The 22170-nt window shown below is 42.4% G+C and overlaps 1 protein-coding gene across 1 annotated transcript in view; it reads left to right on the forward strand.

Annotated features, from left to right (window-relative positions):
• kif4 (kinesin family member 4) overlaps nucleotides 1-22170 on the forward strand; it is a 141460-nt gene that overhangs the window by 62169 nt on the left and 57121 nt on the right. Inside the window, exons 14-19 of the mRNA XM_081390432.1 lie at nucleotides 2578-2682; nucleotides 4629-4814; nucleotides 4895-4998; nucleotides 5110-5254; nucleotides 20245-20355; nucleotides 20506-20589. Coding sequence (XP_081246558.1) covers nucleotides 2578-2682; nucleotides 4629-4814; nucleotides 4895-4998; nucleotides 5110-5254; nucleotides 20245-20355; nucleotides 20506-20589 — 735 coding nt within the window. The remainder of the gene's footprint in view (nucleotides 1-2577; nucleotides 2683-4628; nucleotides 4815-4894; nucleotides 4999-5109; nucleotides 5255-20244; nucleotides 20356-20505; nucleotides 20590-22170) is intronic.

Below are 22170 nucleotides of genomic sequence, written 5' to 3' on the forward strand. Positions count from 1 at the left end.
ATGATTTGTTGTAAAGCAGAGAACAGTAGCCATTCAACATAAAAACTAGAGAGAGAGAGAGAGAGAATTATTATTTGTATTTAATTATTTTTATTTAATATTATTATTATTATTATTTTAATTGAGAGAAGTGTGTGTGTGTGGGTGTGTGAGAGTGTGAGAGAGGGAGAGAGACAGTGTATGCGCACGCTGTATGGTTGCTGCCACTGAGGTATAGCCCCACGTGGTTGTGTATAATTTGGAAATAGGGGACAGCTGGTGAAAATCGGGCCGACTCCCCGAATTTTTTAAACATGTTTAAAGATGATCGGGAGGTCGGGGAGGTGCTCATAACGTGCTCGGCTCGGCTCGTAATTCCTCTCACACGCTGCGAGCCACGACCATGCGAGCATCACCGATTCCACTCGATTTCTCCCGAGTGAAAAAAATTATCTGCGAGCTCGTAAAAACAGCAAAAATCGCACTGTGTACGCCCGCCTTAATTGATTAAGTGACTAATTCCTACTCTTCCTATACTCATTAATTGAATCAGGTGTGCCATTTCAGGGTTAAAACAGAAACATGGCCTGTCAGGGGGTCCCTGCAGGAGAGGTTGAGAACCACTGGTCTAAAATGTAACCCTGACCGTTTTACTTGCCTTTTGTTAAATAATCACTCGTTATTAAAATTTTGATATTTCGATAATACCTCAATTGTATGGAACGTATGCTTAATTTGTGCAAATTTCTGTCACTGTCCATCTTTATTATGTGGGTTCAGGGGGCGCGTAGATCTAGGATCTATGTATGTATCTAGAATGTACGGAACGTTTTTTTTTTTTTAAAGCGGAAAATTTATTTTAATAATATATGCATTTATAGTGTATAAACAAATATATATTTTATAATGACATAATTATACATATACATGTACATTTATGTTTTAAATACAATTATGATTACTGTAGTAGGCTATATATGTAGCAGGGCATTTAGTTACTTTTGAAAGGACAAAAATAAGGTGTCAGTGTATTTCATTAGACTTTAACTTTGCCAGCTATAAAAAAATCTAGCATTTCCTCACGTTTTACCACTGATTTTTAGTGACAGTCGATATGCATGGGCCACTGGCGATGACAGTTTCCCCCCTCCCCTCTGCCGTGCCACACCCACTCTCCTCCCTTCTTCTCACAGCCATCCATACCAATTTAAGTTGCATTTTTCAAAAAGATTGTGAGCTAGACTTGAGCTGAAAGAGGGGGGTTTCATGACCCTTTAAATACAAGTACTCCACAGCGAGACTAGGGGTCGCTGTTTGAGAAAAAAGGAAACTGCATAGTGTGCCTTTAAACATGACGGTACAGGCAAGTCGATGAGATGAATCAATGTAACTCCACAACAACTACATAAATGTATTTACTAACCATTCATAAACATCCAGGTGCAGTCTCAAAGTTGCAACCTCATCCTGAGTCTCTCCGTAAGTCTGCACTCCGCTACTGGTTATTTCTGAGATTTTGGATGAGTGAGATTAGCGTATTTTGTTATTGTATCCGAAGCTTGTGTAAAAGATAGGCCGACTTCTGAATGGGGGCGGGGAGCAGCAGCTCATTTGCATTTAAAGGGACAAAGCTCACACCCAAAAAGGGGCAAATGTGACAAGATATAATAAATGAACTGGGGGGTATTTTGAGCTGTAATTTCACTGACACATTCTGGGTACACCGTCTTGTGATGCATAATGTCACCTTTAAGGCCGGGACACACCAAGAGCTTGGACAAAAAGTTAGTGTTGTGGACACCAAGTTGTACAGTGATGTTGTGGTCAGCTGACGGATCTGCAGGAATTACAAGAAGCTCCATCTTTGCAAGGTTAAGCTGTAGTTTACGCTCATTCATCCGGGCAGAAATGGCTGAAAGTTAGGCAGAGATAAAAGTTCAAACAGTATCATTAGGTTGAAATGACACAAGAGCTGGGTGTCATCTGCATAGCAGTGGTAGGAGAAACCATGTGCCTTTATGATCATTCCCAGTGAAGTTATCTAAATGGAGAAAAGAGCGAGCACTGAACCTTAAGGCACTCCATTGATTGGTTGATTTAACTCAGAATCCCTTTCTTTTCCATTAAACATTGAAAGATCTGCCTGTAAGGTAAGACTGAAGCCGGTGGAAAATATTAGCAAGGCATAATGTTAAGGTACTAGAACATATAGAGTCTGTTTCTTCATTGACATCCAAAGAGGAGAACTGGTTAATAAGGTGGAGGTTACGGTGAAAGGTGACCAGTGGAGGAGTCTGTGGTGAGCATGAAGGCGGAGTGAAAGATAACTGGAAAAAGTGCTCTGAAGGATGTAGTTGAGTAACAAGATGTTATCAGTGGTACCATGACATGTAAGGATGAGGTTTAGCTCTGTCTGCTGTCTCTCACAGGAGTGCTGACTTAAGCACCTTAAGTTAAAATAGTTAAATACAGTATTTAAACTTTTCGACGACACCATAAACAGACTCCAAAGATTTTAAACGTTGGTAGGATGTTTTCATTATCATTAGTTTACAGTGATTTGAAATTACAATAAAACCAAATGACCTGGTCCAACAGAGCGAGAGTATGGGGATTGCTGCCACCATTGATGCCATGACTTCAGCCAGTGCTTCATCTGTGGAGTGTTCCAGTCCTGGCGGTTCTGATAATGGCCCACCAGCGGTATGTATTAAGTCTGTGGTTCTCAACTGTGGGACCCACCACTCTGCACATTTTGGCTAAGTTCAGACTGCAGGCAAATTAGATTTTAGTTTTTTTCTCAAATCAGATCTTTTCAGGAAGCCTGTCCACCACATTATTAATTGCTAGTGATCAAATAAAATGATTCAGAATGCTGCAGCTCGTCTTGTCTTCAACGAGACAAAAAGGGCCCACGTCACTCTTCTGTTCATCTCTCTGCACTGGCTACCACTCGCTGCTCGCATCAAGTTCAAGGCATTGACGCTTGCTTACAGATCTATCACAGGCTCAGCACCCTCCTACTTTCACTCGCTCCTACGATTCTACATCCCTACTAGAGATGCGCGGTTGGCGGTTACAGCCGCGGACTGACGAAAAATAATATTTTAATTAAATTCGGGCGGGTGGCGGGCGGTTGAACCAAACAAATGAACCAATCAAATGAAAAATATATGTATACATTCAGAGGATGGCGGGCAGGTGCGGTTTTGAAAATTGGTCAAAAACGTTGGTGCGGATGGATGGCGGACGGATGATGAGTTTTGTGATGCGGTTGCGGATGAAATAATAACCCATCCGCGCATCTCTAATCCCTACTAGAAGTCTATGATCGGTCAATGAGCGACGGCTTGTGGTTCCATCACAGAGAGACACAAAATCACTTTCCAGAACATTCTCATTCACGGTTCCATGCTGGTGGAATGCTCTCCCCACCCTAATCCGGAATGCAGAATCCCTGACAACATTCAAAAGACAACTGAAAACTCATCTCTTCCGTGAGCACTTAACCCATTTAAAATACAAAAAAAAATTAAATCCTTTCCTATAATCCTCCCTTATCGGGCTTATGCTACTCTGAACAATGCCAGAACTTTGTATTTTGAGCACTTCTTGCGTTGTTTTTGCCTCTTCACGATGACTTGCTTAACTTAGTCCTAAATCACTTTGGACAAAAGCATCTGCTAAATGACTAAATGTAAATGTAAAATTTGTGTCCAGACAAAACCAACCTATCTGCATGAGTTTCTTTGGTTACTACGTATACCCACATATGTGACGAGGCTTTCAAAACTGATGAGGTGCATCATCTCACTCTCCAAATAAGCACCCTATTTCTATCACCAGAGTTTTATCAATGATATAACATCATACTTGTGTGCAATGTTAAATTTGGAATATGACCTCCCGTGTTCTCTGACATCCACTATCCGTCCACATTCATTGTTTGGCAATGCACAGTGTTAAACGTCCAGCTAAATAAATTGCTTAGTATTTCATGAAAGAAAGGAAGTCTTATGGCCATTTTGGTGTAGTTTACCATATGCAACGTCATTTTGTCATATGCCCAACTGAAATGTCGTCTAGGGGTGGGACAAAATATTGATAGGGCGATTATATTGTTGTCCTTCTCAGTGCGATACGAGAATCGATGCACTGGTGCCAAATATTGATATTTTAATTAATAAAATAAGGTGCTTTAAATAGATTTCCCTGCTCCAAGCGTCACTTCTTCATGGCTCTTCGAGGTGGCACTCTCAACGCATGAATGAGGGAAACGTGAACATAAGTTAACTAGCTTATGAAAAATAGTTTTTTCTAAAGATGAGTAAAATAATAGATGCCCCAGCAATGTTTAAGTCCAAAGTCTGGACGCACTTCGGCTTTTATACCATTGATGGGACGCACATGTTGTAAATAGACATCTTTGACGCTCTTCACAGAGCGCTTACACAGATACACATGGGAGCATTTGAAAGCAGGCGTCTATCAGTGGATTCGTCTATCAGTGGTCCCAAATATATCCGATGATAGACGATTCACTGATAGATACCCTGTGATTCCCACCCCTAATGTAGTCAGGACATTTTTGATTTTAAATCCTAATCTTTTTTTACTCTATTTTGCTTTTTGCTCAAATTTCAATTTAGGACATCAGTGCTGATCCCCAAGCCAAAGGCTCTCCTGAAGCCTACACAGCCCAGCATGCACTGCGGCAGGCACAGATGTCAAAAGAACTGATTGAGCTCAATAAAGTTTTGGCACTGAAAGAGGCTTTTGTCAAGAAGATGTGTCAGAATGATAGTCATTTGGAGCCCATGCAAACAGAATATCAGGTAAGCCTGGAAACTAAATCATAAAAATGATATTGCTGAACACCATGAAAATCATGTTACTGTTTGTTTCACCTCTCCAGGAGAATGTTCAAAGTCTGCAGGCTGCTGTTGGCTCTCTGCAGAAAGAGAAGGAAGATCTCATCCATGCTCTGCAGTCTGCTAAGAAGGACACCAATCAGGCCAAGTAACTCAATATCTGTGCCAGTTTCTCGCCAAACTTAAATTGCCAGGTCTAATGCTGCAACACAATGACACTTTCATAATTTATTATTTTTCATGTCTTGTTTTACTCTAGATTGAGTGAACAACGCAGAAAAAGACTTCAAGAGCTGGAAGGACAAATCACAGAGTTAAAGAAGAAACTGCAAGATCAATCCAAGCTGCTTAAACTCAAAGAGTCATCTGTGCGCAATGTTACTAAACTCAACCAAGAGATTCAGGTTTGTGTTTACAATGCCTCATGTGCTTAATTTGCTTTTTCGGAATAGGACATTCCTTACATCCAGGTTGCGGTGTAATCTGAAGAAAAAAAATCTCCACCTCTAGTGGACATACTAACAGCCTGTGTGGATAATGATGCAGACAGTGAAAGATTTAGCTTTGTTCGATTTTTTTTTTTTTTTTTAATGATTTGTTACAACCTGTCCTGTCAACCCTAAAGCCCAATTTATACTTCTGCGTCGAACTCACGCCGTAGCTACATCGTAGGCTGTGTGTAGCGCGCGTACCCTGACGTGCACCTCTCCAAAAATGTAAGAACGCGTCAATTCTACGTGGAGGGGTAGCAGTGCAGGGGTGGTAGCGAAATCACTTTTTTTCAGCTTATGAAGTTACTAACCCCCTAAAATAAATTCCGTTTTTGAAATCTGGTGTATATCTGGTTTAGGCTCATGCTAGGGATATTGTCAATATTCTATAATATGGTGCTTGGTATTGTTGGAAAGGGGACCTTTTAGGCTTTCATTTAAGCCCAGTACTGAATCTGTCTGACAAACACAGAGGTCACATGACTTCTTTAAACCATGGGGGGGGATGGGGGGATGGAGGGGGTTGTGGTCGAGGCCAGCATTTACCCACTATGAAGTTACCATAAACTTCGCAGCTTTAAAAAACAATCATCATTCCTAATGCCGAAACATGACATCCAATACGAGTCAGAGTAACGTTAGGGCAGAAATGTTTTCAAAGTCTTTTACACTGCGAGTCTGACAACTGGACACTGCTGAACAAAGAACGGCACGTCGGAAAGCAAGCCTGAGGTAAGTTATCTTACAATGTTAACCGTGATCTCTGAGCGAGCAGGAACAAGTAACAGTTAGTGAGTTGTCGTCCAAAAAGATGGATAACGCAAAAAAGCTGTCGGGGGCTAAAAATAGAAAAAGAAAGAGGGGAAATGAGATGGCATGTCAACTGATGCAACAGCAGCTAAATAAGTGGATGGTGAAAGGCTACAGGTAGGATTTTGTTTTGTGACGTCCAGGCATGTAGGCTAATGCCATCGGGACTACCGGGAGATTCCCGGTGGGCCGACGTGCTTTTTGGGCCGATACATCTCTCTTTTTTTTTTCTTTTTTTTTTCTTTTGGTCTTAACGGCCCATAAAACTCGTACATTGGCGGCCCATACGTTTTGTTTTGCTTATTTGGCGGCGCTGGGTTAGACAGTGCGTAATTAGTGTGTAATGCATTGGTCAAAAAAAAAAGTCAGCACTAGTTGAAAGCACTAGACACCCGATGAAACACGTAGATCAGATTGGTTCTTTTCTTGATTGACACTGGGCTAGCCCAATCACATCTTTAATGTGAAGTATAGAAATATACTCTTTCAAGTATAGAAATTAGTGCAAGACTAATTATGAAAGCCGCATATATATGCCGCATCCTTCTCACCTTTTTTACCCCTGACCTGTTTTCATGCCTGCCGCCTAAACTGTATGCTTTCTTTTATCCCTGTGGCATGAAAGAACACCACGGACACAAAACTCAACTTTAATTCTCAAGGCACTCTGATGACTCAGAAAATGTATAATACCCATACTATTTATTTGTGAGAGCCTTAAATTAGACTTGTGCAGCCAGCACAAGTCTTCAAAATAGAATAGAGTGAATAGAATGGCCAAATAGGATGGAGACCTATTAGTTGTAAAAGTCAATAAAGAAACAGGTTGTAAAGTGAATATATTTAATCAAAGGCTGGTTTGTATGTTGATGTCCATTATTTCTAATCATCATCATTTTCCATGTCGTCCTCGTCTTCATCTGAACTTTCTACACAGGTGACCTGGTTTTCACACTCTGTCAGTTAACACATGTCTGTGCTAGGGATGGGCATTCGATTAAATTTTCTTAGTCGATCGTCGGGAGAATTAACGATCGACTATCGATTAATCATTAATATTTTTATATTGAAATTCATTATTTCTTCAACTTTTTATAAATTAAAAATGCAATGAAAATACAAAAATACAGTTTGTTTGTCCTCGATGAGATCTTTATTACAAGAAGATCAACTTGTGGCAGTGAAACTGCACGTTACTTTGAAGATGCCCTGCGGTGCTCTAAAACAGCGGAACAGCGAGCCGGCGTTCTTAAACAGAGACCCATGGCCACTTCATCCGTTTTCTGTGATCGGATAACTATCCGATCGTGAAAAGACCAAATGTAAATGCCCTCCGAAACGCATTCGAGGCGGATTTAAACCCGATCGCTCAAACCACTTCAGGAGGAGATCTGAGACGCATTCCAGACGAAACTGGACAAGAGTAAATGCATCTGGTTGTTGAAACTACATATGTAAATTTGACTTATCCCAAAAATGCTAAGAAATAAACATGTGAGAGCGTTTTATAGGCCTAGGCTATATGTCATGTTATAGCCAGATATGACGGCGTTACTGGAACACGCATCTCCACAGATGAGCATCTATTCAAGCCAACGTGCAAACTATCGCAAATCAAAGTGAAAGTCATTCATCAAAACACAATCATCTTCATTAAAAGTAAAGAACCGAAATGATCTTACCAGGGCTGTTGCCGCAATATTGTTGCAGTCTTTGATTTAGAAATTTTCGCTGATGATCAATAAAATGCAGCTCATATCAGTTGCTTTCGGACGTGCAACAATTTAAATATGTAGCGCGGGAATTCAAGATCGGATTTATATCTGTTTTGCAAAAACACATTTATATGACCGGGTGTAAATGGAATCGTTTTGATAAATCAGATAGCTATCCGATCTGAGAAAACGCATGAAGTTCCCATAGAACTTCTGCACCAGTCCACTGATTTCTGTTGAGAAAGATAAGCATGTTGACATGATCTGGGATCAGATGCGACCGCAACCTGGTGACAGCCAGTCAGCCGCTGAAAACACCCGCTCTGAGGGGACTGACGTTGCCGGGATGCACAGGTACCTCCGCGCTAAAATCAATTCCATTGCTTCAAGACTCACACTACGCAACGCAACCTGCATTAGATTAATCGATAACAAATAAACGTGATCGACAAAATTCTTAACGATCGATTATCGATCGTCGATTAATTATGCCCATCCCTAGTCTGTGCACCTGAGGCCATTTGCAAGACACATACATGGTGGGAGTGAAAATTATTTGGTGCAGTTGCAGTCGAGTAGATCCAGGACAGCTTCAGGTGCTGGCTGGCCTTCCATCCAGTGCAGCACCAACTGTTCACCTTCCTCCTCTGTCTCCATCTTCCATCCTCTGCCAACAGGGCTTGGCACTTGTGGGTCCTTTTCTAAACATCTTTTCCAAATACCAGCCCGATAGTTAGCTCGCAGTGTGTGTTGCCTCAAGCTATCCTTGCACGGTGGGAGTGGATGACTCTCGATTTCACCTTTCTTTGCACAGAAAAGGTGGTACCTGAGCTTGTTGATCATGGTGGTTGATGCTTTTGGGGCATAGAGGACGCATGTAAATGCTTCTAGTTTGTTGCTCAGTTCTGGTGAGAGGTCCCATTCCTGGCTCAACTTCAAGAATGTGTCTTGTTTCTTTGTTGTTCATCAGGAGTGTAAGTGCCCTTGTCTTCCCTTTGCAAGCAAAAGCGCTTACAGTGTCACATCCTGTGTAGGCGTGCAACCCAATGAGAGTCTGACAAGTGTCCATGCCAACAGTGGCTGCAACCTTCCTGATAGCTACCAGCCTTGTACGGGTTCTTGTGCCACACTTCAGGAACAATGGGGCCTCAATCTTGTCACAGAATGAAGAGGCGGTAGCAGCGCACCTTTGTCCACCCTCTGCGGGATGGCGTGCAAAGGCTGCCCTCCTGTCTAAAGCTTGCCGGGCCACATCAGCTCTCGTCGGCCGCGCTTTACCGCCGCTGGACAGGCTGCTTCCGCCCTGCACTCGATGGCAGTTCTTCAGATTCTCCAAGCCGATCTCCTCCGTGAGTGGGACGAGAAAGGCACGGACCAGTCCATCATCACGGATTTAAGGAGCGCGATGGACCTTTCCCTTCGTGCTACTAAATCCGCGGCCCAGGCTATTGGGAGGAGCTTGGCCTCGCTCACCGTTACGGAGAAGCATCTTTGATTGACACTTGCAGACATGAGGGAGGCTGAGCGAGCCGTGTTTCTGAATGCCCCGCTCTCTCCATCCGGCCTCTTTGGCCCAGCTGTAAGTGGGATTGTCAACCAGGTTTCTGAAGTGTAGAAGACCACACAGGCCATGAAGCTCTTCCTGCCTCGACGCTCGAGCTCCGCCGCAGGCCGCTCTACCCAGCAGTCCTCCCAGCCTCCGCCTTCGCAACAACGCCAAGGCGCTCGCCAGAGATCACGCTTGTCAAGCCGCCGCAGGCCGCCTCCCCCACGGGGACCCCGGCCTAAGATTGTGCTGACGCCTGAGCCCGCGAAGTCCTCCTAGCAGCTTCAAGGAGAAGATGGTCGAGTCCCGCCGCGGTCGGACCGCCATCAAAGCGTTTCGCTCTGTCAGTTCCCTTAAAAAGGGAGACTGCAGATGTACAACCCACTCACCTGAAACCCCATGAAATGTTCCCCGCTCAAGGTGACCGGGACATTACATGTAAACCGGCCAGCCGCCACTTTCAGCGCGCCGCTGTGTTCAAGCATCGAGAGCGCGCTCACCGCGCCGATACCTCAGATTCAGGTTCACGAGCCCACGCCGGGTGGCGACCGGAACCGAGAGGCCATTCTACCCCTAGCTATGCACGCAAAAGCATGGGAAGCTATTCCGGGAGTGTCAGAATGGGTGCTGAATACAGTAAAGCAGGGCTATTCGCTGCGATTTGCTCGCCATCCTCCGCGCTTTCTAGCACGGACCGAGACAAAAGTGAATCAAGAAGTAGCACACCTACTTCGCGCAGAAATAGCAAAGCTGCTATGGAAAGGGGCCATAGAACCAGTACCGCCTTCCCAGAGCGAGTCAGGCTTCTACAGCCGGTATTTCCTCGTACCAAAGAAGGATGGTGCTCTCAGACCTAACTTAGATCTGAGACATTTGAACAAAGTTCTCATGAGGCGACCGTTCAAAATGCTCACCACCAGACAAATCCTCGTGCAAATTCACCCGAGGGACTGGTTTATCTCTCTCGATCTGAAAGACGCATACTTTCAGATTCAGATAATACCCCGTCACAGGCCATTCTTGAGATTCGCCTTCGACGGTCAGGTATATCAATACACTGTCCTCCCGTTCGGCTTGTCCTTAGCACCCCGTACATTCATGAAGTGCATGGACGCGGCTCTCGCTCCCCTCAGAACTCAGGGCATGCGAATATTGAACTTTTTGGACGATTGGTTGATTCTAGCACAGTCGGAGATAGAATTAATATCTCACAGAACGTTGCTTCTCAGCCATCTGGAAAACTTGGGTCTCACGGTCAATTGGACCAAGAGCTCATTACTGCCCAGTCAGACAGACTCTTTTCTGGGGATAGAACTGGACTCTGTGTCTATGAAGGTGTTTGACACCTGGCCGCTTCATTCTGGACAGGCAGCCTTGTTCCCCTGAAAACTATTCAGAGAATGTTAGGCTGCATGGCCTCAGCTGCAGCAGTGCTTCAGCTGGGTTTGCTACGTATGAGCCCGCTACAACGCTGGCTGAATGCACGAGTACCACACCGAGCTTGGGCTTCCGGCGGTCTGCTTATCAGAGTGACTCAGAGCTGCGTTTCAGCTCTGGAGCCTTGGATAGCGGCCGAATGGTACCAGTTGGGAGTGACAATGGGAGCTATCTCGTACCGGAAGGTTATCTCGGCAGACGCCTCCAACCTAGGTTGGGGCGCCCTTTTCGAGGGCAGGCCGGTCTTTGGCAAGTGGTCAGACCAGGAAAAGTGCCTTCACATAAACTGTCTGGAGATGATAACGGTTCGAGAATGCGCTGAGGCACTTCGTCACATGCCTGCGGGGCCACCATGTACTGGTTCGCACGGACAATATGTCAGTGGTGGCCTACGTGAACCGCCAGGGCGGTATCAGATTCAGAAATCTCAATGCTCTGGCGGAACGCCTCCTCGTTTGGGCTCAGCACTCCCTGCTCTCGCTGAGAGCCGCGCATGTGCCTGGTCGCCTGAACGACGGTCCAGACAGACTGTCCAGGGACAACGTTCGTCCGGGAGAATGGTCCCTGCATTCTCAAACAGTCCAGCTGCTGTGGCACCTTTTCGGCAAATCGAAAGTCGACCTATTTGCGTCAAAAGACAACGCTCATTGCCCAATGTTCTTTTCGAAGAACAAGGACGCGCTGGCCCAAGCATGGCCCAGCTGCCCACTGTACGCTTTTTCCCCGATCTCGCTGTTACCACAGGTAATCAGGAGAATCAGGGAGACTGGCCACTCGGTGCTCCTCATAGCTCCGCGATGGGAGAACCAAATTTGGTTCCCGGAGCTGATGCGGCTGACGGACTTAGTCCCATGGCCGATTCCGGTGAGAAGGGATCTTCTCTCTCAAGCTGGCGGCTCGATTTTGCATCCTCATCCAGAGCACTGGTCTCTGCATGCATGGATAATCAACGGATACCCGTTGTCCTGCCAGAAGGGGTTGTGAACACGATCACGCAGTCTAGAGCTCCTTCTACGAGACGGCTCTACGCGTCTAAATGGTCTGTGTTTACTAGCTGGTGCGCCGACAAAAACCTAGACCCACAAACCTGTGGGGTCTCTGGGGTGCTTTGTTCCCTTCAAGAGTTACTGGATAAGGGCAAGACCCCTTCCACGCTCAAAGTATATGTTGCGGCCATTGCGGCGTTCGCAGAGTCGACGCGCGGCCAGTCAATAGGAAGGAACGAGTTCGTCATCCGCTTCCTTAGAGGAGCTATGAGGATGAATCCCCGCGACCCCCGTCGGTTCCTATTTGGGATCTTTCTATGGTCCTGGAGGCCATGAAAGCACATCCCTTTGAACCTTTACAGACCGTGGATCTGAAATACCTTTCGCTCAAAACCGCTTTTCTGATAGCCTTGTCATCAGTCAAGCGTGTGGGTGACTTACACGCGTTATCTGTTAACACGCCGCGTGTCTCAAGTTTGGACCTAATGACTCTAAAGTCATCCTCAAGCCGAGACATGGTTATGTCCCCAAAGTGCTTGGCACTCCCTTCAGAGCGCAGGTTATTACATAATCGGCCCTACCGGGATTCGGTAGCGAAGTCGATGTTAACCTCCTTTGCCCTGTTAGGGCGTTAAGGGTTTGCGTCACGCGCTCCGCCGCCTTCAAGGAGAACTCCGGTCAATTTTAACATTGAGCTAATTTTTTTGTAAATTTGGAGTGCTGTCAATACAGAGAACAACGACAAAAATCGGTGTTGCCTACGCCGTGTTAATACTCTTTTTAAAATTTGCACTCTGTTGACTTCAATGGGGCATATTTTAAACCTGCTTTTACCCTCTTAACATCCTTGATGTGTCATTACAAGTGCCCAGCCAATGTGAGTGATTCCTTTAGAGTTAACGCGGGTGAATCTGACTGCAGTAGATGTGAAAGATATGAAGAAAAATGAAGTTAAATCGGCCAGCGCCCATACCTGTATTTACATCCTGTTTTCGGTTGAAGTCCAAAGTAGTCGATTGTCGAGTTCACGCGCGTGATCATAGGTAACTAAACATATGCATGTGAACTCGACAATCGACTACTTTGGACTTCAACCGAAAGCAGGATGTAAATACAGGTATGAGCGCTGGCCGAATTAACTTCATTTTTCTTATCTTTCACATCTACTGCAGTCAGATTCACCCGCGTTAACTCTAAAGGAATCACTCACATTGGAATGGGCACTTGCAATGACACATCAAGGATGTTAAGAGGCTAAAAGCAGGTTTAAAATATGCCCCATTGAAGTCAACAGGGTGCAAATTTTAAAAAGAGGATAACACGGTGTAGGCAACACCGATTTTTGTCGTTGTTCTCTGTATTGACAGCACTCCTCATTTACAAAAATATGAGCTCAATGTTAAAATTGACCGGAGTTCTCCTTTCAGGCGCTCGGAGCAGCTCTTCATTTCGTTCAGTGGGCGGGCCAAGGGCCTCGCCACCTCGAAACAGAGTCTCTCCAGGTGGATGGTGGACGCTATCGCGGCAGCATATGCGTCTAAAGACCTGCAGTGCCCCTTGGGCGTCAGGGCTCATTCCACTAGAGGCATGGCCTCTTCGTGGGCTTGGTCCAGCGGGATTTCTATTCACGACATTTGTATGGCGGCAGGCTGGGCCTCCCCCTCTACATTTGTTAGGTTTTATAACCTAGAAGTTTCTGCCCTGCAGGCTAGACTTTTGTCAGTCTAAGGCCCCGTTTACACGAGAACGCTCGCGGGTGAAAACGTAAAAATATTTTATCAGATGTGCCTTTCGTTTAGACCGCGACGGCGTTTTTGGGGCTTAAAAACGCAAAAAAGTGAAACCACCCTCCAGAGTGGAAATCTTAAAAACGCTCCACCGTCGCGTTCCCGTCTAAAGGGTAAAAACGCAAAAGTATGCTAGACAGTGAAGGCACCGATCACCGGTCCATTGCCACCTAGCCGCCTGGATTGCATACTACATCAAATTTCACACACTTTTGCGTCACCATATGCACGCAGATTTCCTCCCCAAAACGCTCGTCTAAACGCAGAATAAAACAATGATAACGCAACGCCACTTTTGCGTTTTCTCTTCAGATCGTTTCCGCGTAAACATAGCCTAAGATACGAGTATGTTCTGCTCAGATTCGTTCGCGTGCAGGCTACTCTCACATTAATCCTAGCTCCCCTGGTTGAGCTGCACTATAAGGGTAGATATTCCCTTTTCAGTATGGACCGGCTGTGCCGCTCTGTATTCCCTGCCACATGATACTGTGTGCTTATGTACATGTACTGGCCCACTCAAGTTGGCCGTCTTATTCCCACTAATCTGTGTCCCCCGGGTGTGCCCCTGGGAACTATATGTGGTTGATGCTTGGCGCGCACGGCGTTGACAAGGGGTTCCCGTAGCGTAAGCAACTTACGCAATACGAGAGAACCTCTTGTAAGAGAACGTACTCTGTTACTAACGTAACCTCGGTTCTCTCTAGAAGAGGGAACGAGTATTGCGTAACCTGCCGTGCTCGCGCCTCGAGCTGGTCTCGCTTTAGTCTAAGAAAACCAGGTAAGCAGCTCCCCAGCCCCGTCCTTTTATACGCTAAGCCACGCCCATTCTGGCGGGCCCCCATTGGGCGTGACGTCATGCAGGGCTCAGTGGTAGACTGCTGCAGTTGCCGCAGAGCAGCCAATGAGCGCGCTAGTTAGCCCGCTCTAGGTCTGCTAGCTGCTGCAACGCGTTGACAATAAATACAAAATTAAGGATAATTTTTGGCTTTAACCCTCTGAGGTCTGAGCTGTTTTCTGGGCCCTGGAGGTGTTCTGACATGCTCTGACATTTCTGGTTATTTCTGTTACTTGTGACATTTTCATGGCTAAAGTCTAATTACACTGTATTCAGCACAAACTCTGCTACAATAATATATCAGCAGCATGTATGTAAAAGTTTGTAGTTTTGAGATAATGACATTTATGCGTGGTTTGTGAAAATACCAAAAAAAATTCTCACTGAAATAAGGCCATGAAACCCATACTGATTATTTCTTCACAAGACTTTTGAAAATTGTATGACGTAGCCTAGAATATTTGCTGCAAAACTATGTGAAAATCACCCTGACGGCTCATTCAGAGAAGACAATATATTGATTTAAATTTTTTACGACGTGTTTTGTGTTAGAAAGCCTTATGCGGAAGGTGTGATCACCTCATTAATATGTAAGTTTTTCTCACCTGAGAAAGACAAAGAACCTCCCCAACGGCCCTATTAGGAGCTATCCTAATAGCTCCTAATAGCCCTGTCATTCTGAGCAACCTTGCACAAAACTGTAAATGAGGAGATTTAAAAAAGAATGGCTTTTAAATTGTTTGGATTTATTTACAACACAACATAACCCAAAGATACACAACAAATGGCAAAAAAAAAAAAAACACTTCAAAGACAGACCTTTGTGCCATTCCTAAAAACATTGTACATACCTTTAATTTCCAAGGTGTTTGATTTTCACTTTACCATGTTCATGTTCCAGAGACTCATGTGAATGTTGAAGTCGGCAGGACTCAGTGGCATCTGGGCCCTGAAAAAAAAGTGAACATACTGATATCAAGAGAAAGGCCTGCACGGTTTTGCAAATAAATATTAGATGTTTCTGGTTAAAATTGCTTTTTAAAGTTCACAAAATACACACACACACACACACACACACACACACACACACACACACACACACACACACACACACACACACACACACACACACACACACAAATGTTTCCAACAATATATAATATAATGAACACAAGGTTTGTTGTGCCTTGTAGGCATAAGCTATGCGCAGTGCTGGGTAAAATAATAATAACAATAGATAGCAGTATTAATCTTCCAAAATATTTCAGTAACAACCAAGCTAGAGAAAAATATATTGATTATCATGTTACTTCAAATGTTTCCATTCATTATGATATGAAATGAGATACTGTAATAGTAAAAACATGAAGCCGTTTGGTGCGTTTTGCTTTTCAAATTTTCAAATGACACATTCAAACGCGATCGCGCTGCAAAATCTGATACATTCAAACGCGATCGCGCTGCAAAATCTGATACATTCAAACGCGATCGCGCTCAAATATAAAACATTATGGTTACCATACATATCTACGTTTGACCAGATATCCACAAACACAGTAGGCTTAACAGTAAACACGGGTCTAAATATTATAATATTCCCCATATATCTAGCAACAGTTCAACTGCAATGTGACATTTATGCAACAATAACAAACTAATATGTAAAAAATTCTTACCTTAAATCTTTCTTGTCTTTAAATCGCGTTCTTCTTCTGAGGTAGCCTAAATCCAATGTAAGCTCAGGCGCGTCTTTAAAACACAGTAAGTTACGAAGTCTCTGCTTCTTTGTTTTGAGGTGATGAGGGCGTTTACAGGTCTGCGTTTCTCCGCATGGATCATTTGCATGTCAATCGCTCGTGCGCTCGTAGGTGTGTTCAAATTAAATTTAATGAGGACGCATTTGAGAAACTGTACATGCCGCTGCTTTCGTATGGATTACTTAAAAATAGAATATTTGTTTTTTATATTATTTACATACTTTAAAAATAGAGATTCCAAGCGTTGTATAGACATGCGTTTCAAGTCTGTGTGACAAACATTCGCTGTGTTACAGGTCATTTTCTGTCGCGTTTCAGAATGAGTTTCACATTGAGAGAGATGGCAGAACGCGCATCATGTTTATTTTCTTTGTTTTGCGAAAAACACAACATTTTATTTTTATTATGAGTGTACACAAATAAAAGAAGACATTTAACAGTTTTGAATGTTGTACAATACAAGTATGTAAAATCAAAATCAACAGAGTATTTTACACTGATATAAAAAAAAAACGAGCAGATCACGCCGGCGTGATTGTCGACCTCAGGGGGTTAAATATCTTGAGAAAAGATGACTTTACCCGTAGCGTAAGCAACTTACGCAATACTCGTTCCCTCTTCTAGAGAGAACCGAGGTTACGTTAGTAACCGAGTACGTTTTAATAGGCTATTACAAGAATAAAGTCACTATATTTCTAAATAATCTTAGTCTGATGTATACAAGTCAGAAATACAATGTGTGGCGAGAGGGTGTGACAAGACCGAAATGAGTGACTGTCACGTGACACTTGAGAGCCCTGACTGCACTGTAGCAGTTACTGTTACACTGTTTAACCTGCAAGCTAGCTAGCCTGCTAGATTAGCTACTGCTACTATTCCCCACCAATTCACAAGCACAAGAGAAAAAGTATTTTGTACTTGCATTTAATACCCCTGGAACTCAATGGAAGTTGATTGAAGATGGCATAGTTGGTAGTGTTGTTATAACCAGTCAACTGAACCAACAATCTTTTCACAAAACTGACAAAACCTTGTCAAACTGTCAAAATCCATCATTCCGTGCATGAGCTACTTTCTGACATTCTAACTGAAAGTGGGTGAATATCAAAATACATGATAGAAACATTTTGTTAAACCACTTACAAGTGTTATGTTGACAACACTATTGAAACAATTACTTTTTATTACAACTGTACATGAATATATTGGCCATTTGGCACTGGACTAATAGGGTATTCTATTTGTCCATTCTATTGGCTCTATTCTATTTTGAAGACTTGTACTGGCTGCACAAGTCTAATTTAAGGCTCTCACAAATAAATAGTATGGGTATATTATACATTTTCTGAGTCATCAGAGTGCCTTGAGTATTGAAGTTGTTGAGTTTTGTGTCCGTGGTGTTCTTTCATGCCACAGGGATAAAAGCAAGCATACAGTTTAGGTGGAAATTGTGAAAAAGTGTTATTTCTGGTTTAAAGAAGTCATGTGACCTCTGTGTTTGTCAGACAGATTCAGTACTGGGCTTAAATGAAAGCCTAAAAGGTCCCCTTTCCAACGATACCAAGCACCATATTATAGAATATTGACAATATCCCTAGCATGAGCCTAAACCAGATATACACCAGATTTCAAAAACAGAATTTATCTTATGCCTAGTTCACACTACATGATTTTAAGCCCGATTTAAGCCCGATTTGCAAGTTAACGAGCTCGCCGACAGGTCAGGCTGTAATCGCGTGCAAATCTGCGGGTGATCCGCGCTCGCCAATCTTTGAGTGTGAAATACTTAACAACGCATCAAAACCCCTCGCTGACACATCGCCGACGCCAGAAAAATATCTAGCATGCCAAATATCTGGAATTGTCGGCCGACTCGATAGCCTGTGGTGTCACGTGTCGCGACGAGCAACAGCCAGTGATCATCTTGTTATGATATTACAAAAGCCCTTTGTATTTGTAACCATCGTTGCCAAACCACAACAGGCAGCTGCTTTTTCATTATAATGTTTTACTCACTTCCAAATCTCTATCTGACAGACAATCCCTGCTGCCCGCGTGTGCTTATCCATCCGTTCACCCATATTCTTTTTTTTTTTTCTTTTTTTTCTTTCGGGGTTCTAAACAGATCATTGCACAAACAATATAGGCCTATATATATATATATATATATATATATATATATATATATATATATATATATATATATAGGGTGTGCGTGTGCCGGTTTCAGAATTGGTGTGACGGTTATGACGTGAGTCAAATGACATAACTCATCGGTTATTATATTGCCTATTTCCTTTTTATTTTATAAATAGGCCTACATGCAATTGGTTGATGAAACATTTATTAAAATTAAGATACAATTTGTACAAAACGAAATTCGTTTTAAATAAATTATTTCTACAAAGCAAAGTGGTAAAAATCATGTCTCACGATTTACAAAACAAAACTTCATTAAGTGGTAAAAACCCAATATAGCATCTTATGATCCTATCTTTTATTACAATTGTTTTTGAGCTAAAATGTAATACACATCATACAGTATATGCACTGTATATGTTTCTTTTATCAAACATGTTTGGGGCCAGTCAAGGGGTAATTAAACTGCACGATCAGTTATCGGTAATGATATTGTTTATTATTGCAAATGTTTATTGCTAATGTTTATTATTGGAAATGTTTTTCATTTGTTTAATAAATCTCATAATGATGGCACATCACTATATCATAGTCATAGCTTTTATTTCTATCTCAAATGATTGAAAGAATCAGTACAGTTGGAAACGTATAGACCAATAATAACACAGACTGTCAACAATTGTTTTTAATTAGTATTTAAACATTCTCTATAATAGAAAAGATAGAAATTTAAAAATATTTTAATAACACGTTTTTTTTGCGGTTATAGAGTTCTAATGACGGTGCTCAACTATATATATATATACCAACAATTTTGTCCCGCCGTCCATTTGCCATTGGAATGCGCCAAGACTTGTTGTCAGCTCCTGTAGTGTGTAAGCCCCTGTTGCAGAAGATTTACGTAGTGTCACATAGTCTGAACACCACAACGACTTCAAGACTCCAGAGCAAGTCATGTAGTCTGAACAGCACAGCGATCTGCCGACGTTTAAAGTTGTGTAGTGTGAACTAGGCATTAGGGGGTTAGTAACTTCATGAGCTGAAAAAAGTGATTTCGCTACCACCCCTGCACTGCTACTGTGATTTTTCTAGTACTAGGGGTGTATACCTTGCCAAAAATCACTGAGACTTTGTCCCCCCAGATGATACCGATGGACCAAATTTGGGGCCCTGGCTCATGGACTATTAGTGCTCAATTCCAATTTATTGCTCAATCCGATTATTTATTTATTTTTTGGTATAACTGCTCTCGTTGTTTTAAATGTGGCCAATATGAGATTCCAGTGCAAACAGATCATGGTTTTGGACTGACTGGCATACTCAAAAGAAGGATAAAAAGATGTCACGTAGCACCTTGTTATGTGGAAGTAACATAGAGGACATTTAAATTGATTACATGTTAATTTAAAGTGTGATCTGCCGCCGAAGTTAGCGAATTTATGCGCAGACAACAAAGACGAAGATATGAAAAAAGAGAGCAGAGTTTTTAAACATTTATGATACAAGCCCTAATTTTTTGCTTGTATAAAGAGCTGTCACTGTAATAATTATAAGTTCTGACACAACTACCTTTTGCATCTGTCTTGATAACGTTGGGTATGTAAAATCTTTGAAATGACTCCCATGAGCACAGAATTGTGACAAAAGTCGCATGAATTCCGATATGACGGTTCAGACCGAGGTCGCATTGCAAAACATCTGACCTGTATTGGATTTAGTACCACATATGGAAGTGGCAAAAGAGTCACATGTGAGCCAAATAAATCAGATTTGGGCCACATTTACCTGCTCTCTGAACGTAGCATTAGTCAATGAAAATGGGTTCAAATAAGGCTTGAAACTTTTTCTTTAAAAAATGATCAGTGGAAAAAGTGCTGGTTAATCTGTGCAGGCTATGAAGTCCCAGCGAGTGCAGCTCATGAGACAGATGAAGGAAGACTCTGAGAAATTTCGTTTGTGGAAACAGAAGAAAGATAAAGAAGTACTGCAGCTCAAAGAGAAAGTGAGTGTCAATCTTAAATTTTTACTCTGATCTTGTTTCATTTACAGATGGTGTAATTTTACCGTTTTTGTTGTTTGACATTCCTGTTTTCCATGTTTCTATATTAATAAGGTTTTGTAGGAAATTAAATGTTTGCTGTACACATTTCAGGATCGTAAACGGCAATATGAGATGCTAAAACTGGAGAGAGACTTCCAGAAACAGGCCAATATTCTTCGTCGCAAGACAGAGGAGGTGAGCCGTTTTTCCAAAAGCTGTACAGCAATCCTGAACTAATTTGCACCTGCTGTTTTGTTGTCTAACACATCTCCCTCCTCAAATGATAGGACATTGTTCACTATTAGGGCTGCATGATATATCGTTTTAACACTGATATCTCAATGTGCACATCCTTGGGCTCATAGTGGATTAGTGATCCGTAGGATTCGGAGCGCATGTGATTTGCGGATTAATTGCAGTTAGCCATCATAAAATGAAAGTTTATCATTTGCATGTACTTTTAAGTCCTGTCAGTTTAAACATCAACCGCAAATGCCTTTTGACCTAATTTTGTGTGAATGTGTCCGTTCAAGCTAATTTTTTTAAAAATAAACAGAGATAAAGAACTGAACTCTAGTATCCTCGTAAACAGTTGGTTATGTGTTGTAAACAATTGAGAAAGTAAACACATCATCATATTGGATCCGCGCATTCGTCTTAAACTGACAGCAGCCTAATATACCCACAGCTGTTGGTCATCAATGTTAATCAAACAACAAAAGAGAAAGAGAAAATCACTTTTGTAGCTTTAAAAATCAATTGACAGTTCGCAAAGACCCGTCCCCTTTAGTTACTGTTGCTTTGTCCGACAAGCCATGCCGCTCTCACGCCACACCATGTTCTCACACAGTGAAAAATACATCGCGGAGCAAAGAGGACACTGACAACGCGCTGACAGACCAGGTTACTTTTGATATTAAACAAAGTCTCAACTTTCAAATTTAGTCTTTTTTTTTTTTTTTAAACAAATTTAAACAATAAATACCGTTTTGTGGCTCTTTAATGTGTCTTGTCAGATCGCTGTGGCGCTTCAGTTAACCTGTTAAGCTGCACCAGTGCGTCGGCGCACTGAAGCGTTTTTTTTTATATATAGCTCAAAGTTACTATCAGATTTAATGTTATACTTCGACAAACTATACATCATTAAAAAGATATAAGACTCAAGTTTCAGTATTTGACCACTATTGTATTCTGAGAAACTTATAGCGACAGTTATTTCTTAATTTGTGTCAGGAGTTATGAAATGAAAAAATGAGTCGATACCTTTAATATGAATTATGCGCGTCAGCCACTTTCATTCATAAAAAAACTCCCGTGCCGTCGTCATGACAGCGATACACAAAACAACGTCCCTCAGGGCTTTAGCTCAAAAATGTGCAGATTTGGAGAAATATTGATATATTCTCATAGATTCACATCATATTTCTATAGACAGGAATAATATTTATTGAATTTATACCCAAATGCGTCGATGTAATCATTATGAGCGCTTGCATACTCTGATACTGTGTTTTCAATTCATACCAATAGCCTGAGGGCGCTATATGCACAATAAATGTCCATATATGGAACATGAAGAAGAGCCATGATCATGTGACATTCCAGGACGTCACTGGTACACACAAAGCTACAGAGTTCGCGCTGTAAAATGCAGATACAGATGTTTTGAAGACAATAAACATGATTGCAATGATATTTGAGTTACCTGTGTTTTCCAAGCCATGCCAGGTATTTTCATAATAATAGATTATATTTATAATGTAATGCTAATCTATA

This window comes from Scardinius erythrophthalmus, assembly GCF_964197995.2.
Source record: "Scardinius erythrophthalmus genome assembly, chromosome: 17".
NCBI lineage: Eukaryota > Metazoa > Chordata > Actinopteri > Cypriniformes > Leuciscidae > Scardinius > Scardinius erythrophthalmus.